Source organism: Indicator indicator, chromosome 8, assembly GCF_027791375.1.
Source record: "Indicator indicator isolate 239-I01 chromosome 8, UM_Iind_1.1, whole genome shotgun sequence".
Taxonomy (NCBI): Eukaryota; Metazoa; Chordata; class Aves; order Piciformes; family Indicatoridae; genus Indicator; species Indicator indicator.
This window is the reverse complement of record NC_072017.1, coordinates 10,858,695-10,873,145: the sequence shown is the minus strand read 5'-3', so window position 1 is coordinate 10,873,145 and position 14,451 is coordinate 10,858,695. Positions and strand designations below refer to the sequence as shown.

The following is a 14,451-nucleotide window of genomic DNA, read 5'->3' as shown; positions in this document are numbered from 1 at the left end:
TACATAGAAGATAAATTTCATACATCTTCTTATTGTACATTTATTCAAATATAACGGTAATTTTGACTTTGCAACCTCAATGCTTTCATAGTGATGTGTGTGAAAATCCATACTTACACATCACACTAAATTTATTGACTTGTCCAAGGTGCAGCAGCCACATTTCCCTTGATTTAAGATGGTCTAAGTTAAACAATGTAAAGTTCTGTCAAATCAATACAGAACGGAAGGCGCTCTGTACATGAATAATCAAAACTGCCTCACTCAACTTCTCTTCAGACAGGATGTTGCCAACAGAATCTGCCTTTCAACTAACAACTCAAGGCAAAAGGGCTAACAACATTCATACCAACACTCAAGGCCTCCACTGCAAAAATGTAGATCCTCTTCCCAAAGATAAGACAAATGTGATCTATGGAAAGCAGGCCATTTGCACCCCTGATTTCCAGACTTAGCCAATAACATACTACAAACTGTCTCATTGGGGCTATTGGCATTTTTTAAAAATATCTCATTTTTTCATGGAAAAAAACCCAAAATAAAACAAACAAACAAAAAATACACAACAAAAAACCCCACCACAAACCCCAACATCATTACCATGTTACCTACAACGTGGTGCAAGACTTTCTCCCTGTCATAGGAGAATCTTTGTTTTCCAGGTTCACCTCAACTTTTTTCTTACCCATGGTTAGCCAACCAATGTTTTTTGGCTGAATTACTTGAACTGAAGCGCTACTTAATTGCACCAAGTGCTACAGTGTCACTTTTAACCGAGCTCTGCAGAAAACTTTCAACGTACAGAAGATGGTGTATTAAAAAGATAACTGTCATAAAGAACGCAGGTTTTGATGAACACACTATCAGCAGAAGTTCCATTTACAAACTAATATTTTCTTTTACGGAAAAGAAGTTTGTTTAGGACAGCTCCAGAGACGAAAAGCAGAGTAGGATGCACACGGTTTGCGTTCCGAGGTGCAGCCAAGGCGTGCCAAGGCCCGCAGCCCACCACGCCACCTCAGTGACAGCTCTTCTCTCCTGATGGAGGACGGGTGACAAGCTTTTGCCTCTGCCCTCGCAGGCTGCCTCGCCTCCCAGCCCAGGGGCCAGTTTCACGCAGGGTCACCTCTGCGCGACAGCCCGGGGAGCCGCTCGCCACCGCCGCAGACGTTTCCACAACGGTTGGGCAGGGACCCCCCCCATCCCCGTCGGATCTGGACACTTCCCTCGCAGCCAGCGGCGCCCGGTGGGCTTCTGGCTCGCCGAGTTAAGACGCTGAGCGCGGCAAGGAGCGAGGCCAAGGTGAGTGGGCGAGAGGCTGGCGGGCCGTTAGGCGGGAGGGGCGCGGCGCACACACACCTACCGTCTCCTTGGCAGCGGCCGCCACAGGGATGGGGAGCAGTGCCCGGGCCCCGCCCGGCCCGACGGCTGCCGACTCCAGGGAGGGCTCCCGCCGTCGCTCGGACAGCCGGTACCCCACGTACCCGGCGAGGGCGACCCCCACCGCCCAGCCCAGCTCTCGCCGCCACCGCCTCAGCCCCGCCGCCCCGGCCCCGCCGCCGGCCCACAGCCGCCGTGCCGGCTGTGCTCCGGTTGCGGGATCCAAACGGCGGCGCCACCGCAGCAGGGAGCGCAAGGCGGCCATCGCCGCCGCTCCGCCCTAGCGACTGGCCGACGAAGCCCCCGAGGTGCCGGCAGAAGCCTCGCGAGAAGCGGGGAAGGGGTGGGGAAGCGAGAGGCCCCCTCCAGTCCCCGCCCCGCGCCACCTGCCCTGCCGCGCCGTCGCCGCTGGCCTGCCCGCGTCCGGGTTTGCGCAGGCCGCCCCGCAGTGCTCTCCAGCCTTCTACAGCCACCGGCGAGGCTGAAGGCACCGGCTCCCGCCATCGTTGTGGCAGGCGGTGCTTCCGCGGGGGTGCCCGATGGGCACGTCCGACTCTCGGAAAAGGCAGCAGTAGGCAACGAGACGTTTTCTGCCTGCCACGGGCCTCAGGCAAGTCAGTGGAGATAGGAGGCGGTTAGACCAGATGTGGCGAACAGGCACGGACCTGCGTTTTAAGCCGAAGTGCCAGGAAAGGAGGATGCATGGAAACTGCCGTGAGGAGGGAAGGAGCCCCTGCGTGGGCCCCTCTGCAGTTTGGTTCACAGATCCGTCGTGTGCCATGTGTGTTCAATAACGTGCTCCAGAGCCAAACCCCGGGTTTTCGTGGCTTTGCTCCCAAGGGGAGTGCTCCTGCAGGACCCATCAGTACATCTTTGAAGAAACGTAGAAGCGCTAGCTTTGGAGAAGGAAAAGGTTCAAACCCTGTTTCATTTGCCTTGTAACCCTGAAGGCTGGAGGTGGCCGCAGCACCAAAATTGTTCACAGTATCTCCTGCATTTTTATACTCTCGGTGTTAGGAGGCTTTCTCATCAGGGAAACACAGACACTTGCCAGTCGGCAGCCTCTCTTGTGAGAAATGTTACTGGCTGCAGGCAGCCTTCTTAGCATAACCAAACACTAGTTAAAGACCAGTTGTTAAAGAAGAGTGGGTTCTGTTTTCCCTGTGTGGTGCTGATGGCCCTTAGACCTTCTCAGGCCTTGTTTGAGCTAGGGCATTGTCCATGGTACCACCTGCATTGCAATCTACCTTACCTTGAAACTTCACAAAGTCTCAGAACACCTTATAGCATTTTTTGCAGTAGTCAAGCACAGCTTCAAGTCCTTTACTTCTTTATATAAGCATGTTCTTCCCAAGTTTCAACTGGTTTTACTTCTTTTCACCTGTGAATCTTTGATAGCTTTGTGTATTATTATGATTTCAGAAAATACACAAATAATTATTCATTATAATTCACTTAAATAAGCTTAAGATACATTTTCAGTTTCTAAGAAACATTTCAGTGATTATATTATGTCACTGAATATATGATTATATGATAATCAGTGAATATATATTATATATTGATTATATATTATACATTGTATATTATATATTATATATTATATATTATATATTATATATTATATATTATATATTACTGTGGCCATGTTCGTCAATCAACTGTCTGACATTTCATACAACTGTACACATGGCCAAGGTAGAATTACCTCAGGGCTATGTCTGGAAGGGCAGGTCTCTGGTGTGAGTTACTGCATTTCTTTCAATAGTATTAGATACCATAAGCCATTTCACCCCTTATTTAATTTCCTTGACTTCATTGTTCCCAGCTGTTAAAAACTAACATTTGGGGAGGGGTGTAGTTTTGGAGATAATATGCCTACTGCTTATTTATGTTGTATGTATGTTTCCCAGTTGAAAGTCCTGTCACCAAATCTGAGCTACATCTCTGTACACAAAGTAATAAAAGACTGATACGTAGGTGTCAAGGCAATAATAGTTACAAACACTTGGCAGAAGTGAAACTCAAGTATTTATCCTGCAGTTACATGGCTAAGCTTACATCCAATCTGGAAAATTCTGTTGGATGTCACTCTTGGATCTTTTCAGTTCTAGCTGCTTCATTAGGAGACATCATTTGCCAATACAACTGCCTTTTTAAAATAGTCTAGTTTTTCCATTTGATTGGAAAATACACCAATTCTGGTCAATGTAGTGTCCCAAAGCAAACTGTTTTGCTGGATGACTCATCAGTCACTTAAACTGTAGACATGAACCATGAGTTATCTCCCTGCTCACATTGTTTCACTGAAACTGGTTAGCCACATTTTAATGGCTTTTCAATAACACCTTTAGGCTAATCTCTTTTCACTTCAAAAAGTCCAATACACATCTGTAACTACTTACACCTGGGTCTGTTAGTCAGAACTTCCCTGGTGAGGTGTTTGCTTAGGAACGAGAGTGCAATTTATTTGTGCAGCAAGTAAAAAACCATGAGCTGTCTGCACATCTTATGTATGAAGACTGAGAAACCATGTAAATTAAATAGATCAAAGTGGTTTTATCCAATGATCCACTTACAGAACTAATAAAAAGCTCCCAAATGAGGCATTTGAATGTCGATATATGTGGAAAAGATTCATTCTCAGTTGATGTAACTGGCTGTAAATGTGCTCTGACTACCTAGCTTCTCTGTACCCATTCTACTTATGTAAGAGTTATTCATGTGTATCTGCAAAAACATGGATAACAAAATCATGAGTCTTAAAAAACCCTATGAATTTCTGTGTTCATTTAAAGAAATCAAACAAACAAACAACAAAAAAAAGGTGGAAGAAATGTAGAACTTCCTTGCCATAGGAAAATACTTTTTTCAGCATTGCTCTTCTCTCATCTGAGTTTTTTTTGTAAATAGGTATATTTCTATATACATATCTGTATACATGCATATATGTATACCTGTAACTGTATTGATTCAGAAGAAAAAGTTACAAATGCTTTTAAAGCCTGCAGATGTTCCATTTAAAAGGCTTTAGTTCATCAGCTTACAACATATTTGTACATGGAGCCTTGAAAATTATTTTACTCTCTTCTTCCTAGTAAATCCTGCAAGAAAATACATCTTACTTTACTCAGACTTGCTGAGGGCTCTGAAGGGCTCTCACTGTAACCTCTGCAGGTTCTGCCCATCTTGTTGAAAACAGCCAACCATGGTTTTTTGTCCAAATCTAGGAAAAAACAGTAACAGACCGTGACACATAGGTATCTCCAGCTGGACATACTCCTTTATTTTCTACTCAGATGCTCTTGTTTCACCCTATGTTTGCTTTCTACATATATTCATGAGCCTCTCCTTCATTCTCCTAGCCAATATTTTAGTAGATCATTAAAACTTTATGGCTGGCATGACACTGTTAAAAGAGTTCTAAAATGAATAAAGGTGCAATAAATTGCAGGACATAAAATTTTACAGCTAACAGGTTTATTTTAACCAACATGATAAATATCTATATTTTTATATAGATATATATGTGGGGGGTGTGTGTGTATATATATATATATATATATATATATATATATCTTTCAAAGACTTCTGTCCATTGCTTTCTCCATTGCCTTGGTAGCCAGCAAGTTTTGCCTACGCCAACAAGCTATTCTGAAGAAATACACAGTAATTATATTGTCTATAGAAGCCCTAACTAATTGCTCTGGAAATAAAGACTTGACCACATATGTATTTGTTCAACGACGCTGAAAGTGCGGTCTCTAGGAAGTATATGTTGAGTTGATTAGATTGTACTGTATACTTTAAGTTGAATTATGTACTCTCTTCAAAATTATTTAACTTCCCATGGTATAGTCTCAGAAGGTGCAAAAAAAAAAAAAATCTTTAGTGTTATCTTTTCCTGTCACATGACTAGTGCAAACACCAAAAATACTCTTATCTTTTTGTTTCATTTCTGGTACTTTATAAAACAGCATAACCGGTTTAGCACCCAGACATTAAAGCCTCCACTCGGAAAAGATCCATGTTATATATTCCACTCTACTTTAAATGTGTCCATTATATAACAGGAAAGATTTAGTCATAAGGGTCTTCCAGTCTGTGATGGCTGAGGTTTGTTGGTTTGTTTTCTCTGCTGGGGACAGTGGTGCCATCCAACCAAAAGAATTCTCTGCTGTTTGTATGACTTGGAGAATACTGTTTGGACCCAGCAACGTTATATGTACTGGAGCATCTTTAGGCTTAGAAGAATATACCTCTTCATTTAGCTGTATCATCCTAGTGCATGTCCTGCAACTTAGCAGCTGTGATGAAGTCTGATTTTGACCCGCCAATCATGTCAATAAAAGTACTTGATTCGTGTTTCAAATGCTTAAAGCATATTTGAGTAATCAGTGTGCAGGCTACTTGAGAAATAGGTGCCACATAGATTATTCAACTTTGATCTATTTCTTTGATTTAGCATTGCAATTAAGTAGATTTGGTTCAAAGAGAAAGCTCATTGGTTGATGTTTTACACTGATGTGATAATGTTTACACAGATGTGCTTTGAAATCCTGATTATGGTGGATTTTTGGGTCCCACCACATGACAGGCTGCTGTTATCTGAAAGGTAAAATAATATAACATCTATCTGCAACTGCCTTCAGAGCAGGTCTGCCTGTGCTCTCTTCTGAGGTGATTTATCTGATCATTGTATTTAGCGTTAGTTTTTTCAGTTTTAAATCCCTCCACAGTAAATCACTTGCTTTAAAGCAGCCTTTTTATAATTCAGGTGCACACAGGGGCAGTACTTAGGACTGCAGTGATGAAAAGGTGTAGCATTACCTGCTTTAAAGCACCTGCCAATTAATTAGCCCTATACTCTCCACAGCAAATAAAGGTAAGCAGGCAAATCCATTTGATCTCTCAGATTTAGACTCTACCTGAAAAGACCATGAAGCAAGACAGGAGAACTAATCTTTCATGATTCTCTACAACGTTTTTGTTTAAATGAAACCTTAAACTGCCAAGCAATTCTCTCAAACTTTTGAAAGAATTAACTATGAAAGATCTTTGCATTTTATACCGTGAACACAAAGCTGTAGTTTGAGCACTAAAATTCATTAGACATTACAGAAGAAGCAGGAAAGAAGGCAAACCCCAGGCTTTTAGTTTTAATATACCATTGTTTTACCATTGCTAATAATGAACGTGTTCCACCAAGACATTTTCACACATGAACCATTCTACTTTGGGGATGAAGGAAAAAAATAAAAATGCATATGCTCATCTGGACCAGGACACCAAAGTCCTAAACTGATGCTAGACATTAAAGAGACAACACAGATGTTTCAGTAGGTGATATCAACACTAAGTTGCAACACTCAGACTTTGGTTACAGGTCCATTGCAAAACCCCTAAGATCAATTAGATGAGTCATATGAGTAATCTATCAATTTTCCATTCCTTTTTCTCTACAACTTTTGCAAATATTTATCCCAAACCAGGGGCCTGCCCATTTATGTTTTTAAGACCTTGTGTCAATAACCAAACGCTATAGATCTGTTTCATGTAACATTAATGATAAATGAAATGCGAGGGAGAATTTGCAGAGGGGAAAACACCTCCCTGACTATGCCAATTTCTTTAGAAATTCCCCTCCGTGTAGCTGAAGTGATAAAAGGGAAGGGTAATGCACGTAGGTTTTATGAGCGCTTTAGAAACAGGGAGTAAAACTGTCAGATCTTTGGGTTTTTTCTTTCATGTGTGTCTGGGCAGGTTTAACCCTCAGGTAACGCCCTTGCTCCTTCTTCCCTCCTGCCTCTCCTTGCACCTGTCCACGTAATGTTTCGGCAGCTCCCGCCTGGGCCCCGCTGCCCGCCCCCCGCTGCCCGCTCTGCTCCGCACAGGGGCTGCCCCCCCGCCGCCGCCGCTGCCCCCTCCGCGCCTGTGCGCGCCCGCGGGTGACCGGCTGCGCGGGCGGGGGGGCGCGGGAGGCGCGGCGGGAGCTCCCTCCCCGCCGTCACCGCGGATCAGAGGAGGGTGCGGAGAGGGGGAACCGGTTTACAATTTCAAACGCAGCCTCCCCGCAGAGGGCTTCATTAGCATATGTCACGGGGACCGCCGTATATATATATACACATGCGGGGCGTATGAACACCACCCCGCCGCCTGGCTCGCATCGGTACGGCTCGGCTAGGCTCAGCACGGCTCGGCTCTGCCCGGCTCTGCCCTGCCGGCTACCCATGCTTGGGGTCCCACCGTGCACCCCCACATGCCCGCCGGGAAAGGCCGGCAGCCGCTCTCCCGCGCCCTAGCCCGCTCGCCCCGTGCCCCCATGGCTCCGCTCTCCGAGGTGGGGGGCTTCCTGGGCGGCCTGGACGGCCTGGGGCAGCCCGTGGGCACTCACTTCCTGCTGCCGCCCGCCGGGGAGCGCCCGGCGCTGCTCGGGGACCGACGGGCTCCGGCGGAGCGGGCGGCCCGCGGCGGTGCGGCAGCGGCGGCGGCGGCGGCGGCGGACCTGGCGCACTTGCAGGGCATCCTGCGGCGGCGGCAGCTGTACTGCCGCACCGGCTTCCACCTGCAGATCCTGCCCGACGGCAGCGTGCGCGGCACTCGCCAGGACCACAGCCTCTTCGGTAGGCGCCTGCGGCACGGCCCCGGACAGCGCACACGCGTGTGCTCTCCTGTGTGTGCTTTCAGATGCGTGTGCTCTCACGTGTGTGCATCAACAATGCGTGTGTTCGGGTGTGTCTGTCTATGTAAATGCATGCATGTGTACTTGGGCGTGAGCTGCAGTACTCTTGGGAGGGATATGTGATGGCAGTGGTACTGGGGCAGGTGGATGAGCTCTCAGTATTGGCTTCGTCCTTCGGCGTGAACCCATAGGGGCTGCACCAAGTCAAGCTATTGAGGGAGGGCTGTGCATGCTATGCAAGGCAGGAGATAGGCATGTATGTATGCCTGGCTGAGCCTGTGCTGGGTGTGTATAAACACATGCATACGCCTGCAGGTTTAGTGGGAAAGGTCAAAAGTTAGACTGATTCTTTTTGTATTCATTACTTCTTTTGGAACTTCTTGAGTCCTTACGGAATACTCTAGATCATAGACTTCGGCATGCATTAGACTGCTGTGTTTTGCATGGCAGAAAGTTGAAGCAGAGGGGCCTAAAATGCCCCTTTGCTCAAATACGTAAAATGCTTCCCAGTCAACTTTTTCTGTCAATAAACTAAAAGGAGGTGAAGAGAACCTCAAAACGTAAAAGTTTCCTGTGATCTAAGAGTAGATCCTAAAGAGTAGTTAAAGGACTGGACATCTGAACAAACCTGCCATTGTCAACTACCTGGGAGTTTTTGTGTGTATTGATTTAGCAGTTGTAAAAAGGTGATTAAAGAGCTTCCTATCATCCTCCCCACAGTCAAAACAATCTGCTGGAATGGCTCTTAATTGCTTTTATAACACATGGATGTTTTCAGAAGTAAAAGAGCAATAGTCAAACAGATAGTTCTTCTCAGAAGAAAGATTTCCTACAGCATGTAAACATGAAATAAATCTTCACTTTAAAGGGGAAAGAAAGTTAGTTCCAGATCAAACATTTCCTGGGCTTTTTAGAAATGTTCTTCCTTTATTCCTCCACTATGCTCGGCAGGTTTGTCTGATGTGGTTGCTTTGTGGGTTGAATCACCTGCTTATTATAGTTTTGAAAAAGGATGGCTTTGAAAATGATACTAGAAAGACAAAATACCTCCACCTCTTTTATGGGACTTTATGCTTTAGGAACGGGGAAACTAGGATGATTTACATGCAATAGAGTTTTAATGCTTACTCTTTGTAAAGGATTTATTTTCTCTGCTGCTTAGTAGCATAAATAAGAAAGCTGCCAAAGCTCAATTAAAATTAAAAACATTTTATATTATTGTGTAGTCCAGACAATCCATCTGTCTGAAAGTGAAAAATGGACTTGCAAACAACAACAACAACAAAGGCTAATCATACATACAGCAAATTGACAAAAAGTAATCAAAATCAGATGCACAATTTAAAAATCACTTATCTTAGATTCAGATGTTATTTAACTATCTTGTTTTGCTGCTGCACAGCAAAATCTTAGGTATAATCCTTGAACAACTTCTTTTTGAGGCTTTGTTTACATTGTTAACAACTTCCAAAAAGCCAGTTCACACGTTCCCTTTTTTTCATGCTTTATATGTAGTGTAATCTGTGTATATCAGTTGCTTAAGTATGTTGGCATACCCTTGCCAGGTTCAGACTTCAAATAGTGCTTCATCTCTCAAATACTTTATATTATTAATATGCATTACATATTTTTGTTAAATTAATATAAATAATGCTATAATCCAAGCACTAGCAAATCAGCAGCATATTTCATGCACATAAAAAGCCTGCACTGAAGACAGCAAGTTGTTTCAAGAGGTGTGGACCCATATGCTAGCTAAATGCTTTTTTATCCTTTCTTTCCTCTGGGTAGATTCTGTTATATAAAATTCCCATCTGTACTTTGATTTCCATTCAAATGATCTAATAATGAATGTGTTTTTTTAAGATAATGATATAGAGAAAGTAAAGTATATTTTCAGGTAATTCAAACCTATCTTCCAATGTTTGAGTAGGCAGCTTAGCAAATAGTGCATAATCATTATAGATACCAACTGCATGGTACTGAAGGCTTTAGCCTCAGCACTGAATAAAATCCTTTCATATTCAATATTTTTTAAAGTTTCTGAAATGGTGTAGGGTTTTTGCTTGCAGATGAGACTTCTCAGACTGCTTTCCTGTAAATGTTGTATGCATTTCTACAGATCATTTGAAATTTCAGAGAAACAAAGACACATTTGTTATAATATACACGTTTTCCATGTATCAACTGTGTTTTGGATGCTATGTATTGTATGCTTACAAATTGAATTAAAGTAGTATCTTTTTTTTTCAGGTATCCTTGAATTTATCAGTGTGGCAGTGGGACTGGTCAGTATTAGAGGCGTGGACAGTGGCCTTTACCTCGGAATGAATGAGAAGGGAGAGCTCTATGGCTCTGTAAGTACCACTTTCATGTCAGCTCATACATAAGGTTTTGATTTACTTAGCAGTATACAAATCCCTCAGGCAGTTTAATGTATTTGTTGTGTACAGTGTAGCTTTGGATGAAAAAGTTTCCCTGGCCTAGATGGGGAGAACTAAAAAAAAAAAAATTAAATAGTCCTCCCAAATTATGACAAAACCAACTAAATTAAACCAGCTGTTCAAGCAACATTTAAGTTGCCTGCTATTCGATTTTCTTTTTATCAATACTGCAAGTGTAGCGTGGTGCATACTTTATGATCAAAAACATTGAATGCAACTGGAAAAAAATTAAAAGGATAGTTATGGAACAAGCAAACAACAATCAATATAGTACCATGAAATACTTAATGTACAGCCTAATGCTTCTTTACCAATCAGCAGGTGGTACTTCCAGGTACTAGCTTTTTAACATGAAGCTATCTTTCAAATTCTGGGAAAAAGAGCATAATGCCCTATGTCACAGTTAAGGAGTCACAGTTATTTTCAAAAGAAGAAAGATTAAAATAGACTTCCAAACTCAGTGTCCAGTCCACATACTCTGCTTGGGTTTGGTTTGTTGACAGTTAACAGTAGGACTATGCAAAGCCTAAAACACTTTGTTCATTTTTATTGTGTATTTTTCATGTGTGTTTGGATATCTAGTGATAGTTTGACTTATTTTTCTTCACTGTTTCCTTCTGCAGGAGAAACTAACTGCTGAATGCATCTTCAGGGAACAGTTTGAGGAAAACTGGTATAACACTTACTCATCCAATGTCTACAAACACGGAGATTCGGGGCGGCGGTATTTTGTAGCACTTAACAAAGATGGTACTCCCAGAGATGGGGCAAGGTCCAAAAGACATCAGAAATTTACACATTTCTTGCCCCGGCCTGTGGATCCTGAAAGAGTTCCAGAGCTGTACAAAGATGTCTTAGGATACAGCTGAGGAAGGAGGTAACTGTGGGAAAAACCCATACTGGAGCCATTGCCCCTGCTTTCATGGCAGTACCAGCATGAGGAACCTGCCGAGGTCTAGGATGCTGGATTGGAAGAAGCTACTTTGTGATAGGCAAACCTGTTTTCTAACTTTCGGATTTAGGAGACAAAGCCTTAAAGGTAAGAGTGGAGCAGCCTCCTTCAGACTTGCTGAACTGCTTGGTAGCCAGTAACCAGAAGAAAGTTGGAGTGTGACTTTTTCAAAACTGACAAACTCTTGGCAATTTTGTCTGGATTACCTATGGTCCATAAATTAGCAAAGACCTATCTACATCATGTGGATGAGGCAACAGCTGGAAGAAACAGAACGAACTGGACTGAGAACTGGCAGTAAATCCTGAGAACTGTTTATGAACTTTTAGCAGCTCGACTCTAGTGATGGACATTAGATGTCGATGCATCATAGCCAGAGCTGGAACTTTCCTTCAGGATGGACTTATTTATACATCTCCAGATAGCATATATTTATTTTATATATTTATTTATTAAAGAGTTTATTTTTTACTGGGATATGAAGAGAATACAAGCCCCTAACCCCAATGAGAAATCATTTACAGTGCCATTATTTACTCTGAGTAGTGCTGTGATACAGAAATGACATTACACTGCAATGCATTCAAGCCCAAACCCTCCTGTTTCATTGTTTATCAGTTACAGACAAGGTTATATTTTATACACATACCATTTCTTTGTGACTGCCCTTATTTGGAAAGAACATTATTGTTTGGTTGTTTTTTTACCTACGAGAGTGCCTTATAGATCTGTATTGAATTCCAATGCACATTTTAAAAGGGAATTAAAAAATATTTGACTTTATTTGGTTTCCTGTCATTTTTAGATTGAGAGGCTCCTAGCACGCTACATGTAATAGTTCAAACCTGCAACAATTGTGAAGAGTGTATTGCAGTTACCCTGAAAGAAAAAGTAGTGTAAGCTCTTGAAATATGAATTCAAATTGCAACGTGCTTGATAGGTTTTATTTGGCTGGGTGGGTGGTTTTTTTCCAAATGGTTCATACTATGTTAACTAACACAAAAATTACTATTCTCTGTATTACTTTTAAATTTCATGTAGTGTTCTCATCACTATGTGAGATATTTTAATTATATTGCCTATCAATATGTTTAATGGGGAACAGTAACAGAGTATAAAGTTTCTGATATCAGTGAATGAAAAGCTTCTGCAAGTGAAGGTTGTTTCTCCACTGAGCATGGAGGAGCCCTAAGGAGACTGTTTTCTTATCTGAATTCCTCCTTTAGGGAATAATCTCAGCATAAGTTTTTGTGTGAAGACTGTCAGGACAAAGATGACCTATGTCTCTGTGCTGGTTGCAGTTATTCAACAGATAGCTCACACTAATTTGCACTAATTTAGTTCAAGACTATTGATTATAAAGCACAAACTCATCTGCCTACTGACTAATGAGGAAGTCTCCGTTCTCTGTTGGAACACTAAGGGTTAATGACAGTCCCCACATGATTTAGACCTAAACCTGCTGAAGCTTGCTATGAGATGATTGCCACCTCCAGGTGAAGGGTGGGTCCATGAAAGGGACTGAGGAAGGCAGTCCAGGAGAGGGCAGCAATATTTATACTGCACCAGAGGTGGTCTCATGTTTCAGGTGTCAACACTCCCAGCGGGCTGCAGCTCAAGATAACTCATTTGAATTCAGTCTTCTGGAAGCATCTAGGGTTAAAGTACTGCACTTATACAAAGTCTAAATATTGTCCAACAGCATTTCCCAATATTTTAGCACACTTTCTAGAACCATCACTGTACCTGAACTTCTTCCAATCTATAGTGAGAAGTGGATGTGCATAAATTACTGATGGACTGTGGGCAAAATCATTTTGCTTTCTGCCAGATAGAAATTGAATGCAGATACAGAAAAAGCTGTTTTGGCATTTTGTGGCTAGCAATATGTATATTACTATGGTTAAAGGTTTTGTTAAATTCTGTTGAAAAACAGGCAGTAGAAGATCTGCAGTACAGTGAATCAAGTTTTGTAAAAATAGTATTGTAACAGACTTCAACTTTCTATAAAGTAATAATTCTATGGGTGACACTGTATCCTGTTTAGTGATAGATCAATAACTGAAGACAAAAGTACGTGCTTTAAATAGAAAAAGCTTCCTCTGCATGTTAACAAATGTTTTATTCCATATAAGTTTTGTGGTAAAAACCCAAAACGAAACAAAAAACAAAAGGGTGGCTGCTATTCAGGGCTTATTTCCCCTGTGTTTCTGGTAAGCACACTCATGTTTAAATCATGCCAATAAATGAGTTATCTCTCTACCTCAAAAGTACTTTGAAAAAGACAAGAGCTGTAATCATCCTTATTAGTATGAATCTTTCTTTCATAGATACAGCATAGTCCAGAGCAGTAACTGAGGATAGTTTTAAGAAATGAAATCACCTGAAACTTCCAAAGACCCTAGCCAGCATACAGATGATGAAGAAGAGTGTTATACCCTTGTCATTTTCTTGCCCTGTTCCCATTTTAGTTATATACCAAGAATCCTTGAACGAAATGTAATGGAGCAGGTAGGGTGGTAATGAATGACTTTACAAAACCTCTACAGCATTGAAAAGCTGCAGCATCCTTCTGTTCTTAATTCTGGTATATTGACATTGAAGAAAGAGACATTGTGTCTTCCGATTTCTTTATGCTTGCAGAATTCATTTACTCTGTGTTACATTCTGTCCCTTATGACCTTCAGATGCAGTTTGAAAGAGGCAAAAGCAATCCCTCAACGTAGCTATTTTCATGTGACATTATACGAAGACTAACAGCTTTAGTTGTCATTGGTTGAGGGGCTTTTTTTTGTGTGTGGTCTTTTTACTCGGAAAGACCAGCTGGGTAGAGAAAGAGAAGTTGGTTCTGTTTAACCAGTAGAACGAATCATTTCATTTACTGCTCATTAAATCCAAAAGCTGTGAGTTGCATTAATACCATAAAGAGGGTAATCTGAAGGAAGTGACACTGTTCAAGGTTCAAAGGAAATCCCTGAAGGAAGAGAAAATGT

The 14,451-nt window shown here is 42.2% G+C and overlaps 2 protein-coding genes across 2 annotated transcripts in view; one reads left to right on the top strand and one right to left on the bottom strand.

Moving 5' to 3' along the window:
* Positions 1 to 1,645, bottom strand: part of MICU3 (mitochondrial calcium uptake family member 3) — a 47,312-nt gene extending 45,667 nt beyond the window's left edge. Inside the window, exon 1 of the mRNA XM_054383037.1 lies at positions 1,364 to 1,645. Coding sequence (XP_054239012.1) covers positions 1,364 to 1,645 — 282 coding nt within the window. The remainder of the gene's footprint in view (positions 1 to 1,363) is intronic.
* Positions 1,646 to 5,945: 4,300 nt separating this feature from the next.
* On the top strand, positions 5,946 to 11,375 carry FGF20 (fibroblast growth factor 20). The gene is given in 6 exon segments (XM_054383308.1): positions 5,946 to 5,995; positions 7,222 to 7,549; positions 7,552 to 7,670; positions 7,672 to 8,003; positions 10,316 to 10,419; positions 11,130 to 11,375. Coding segments are annotated over 6 exon segments (1,179 nt in total).
* Positions 11,376 to 14,451: the final 3,076 nt, after the last annotated feature.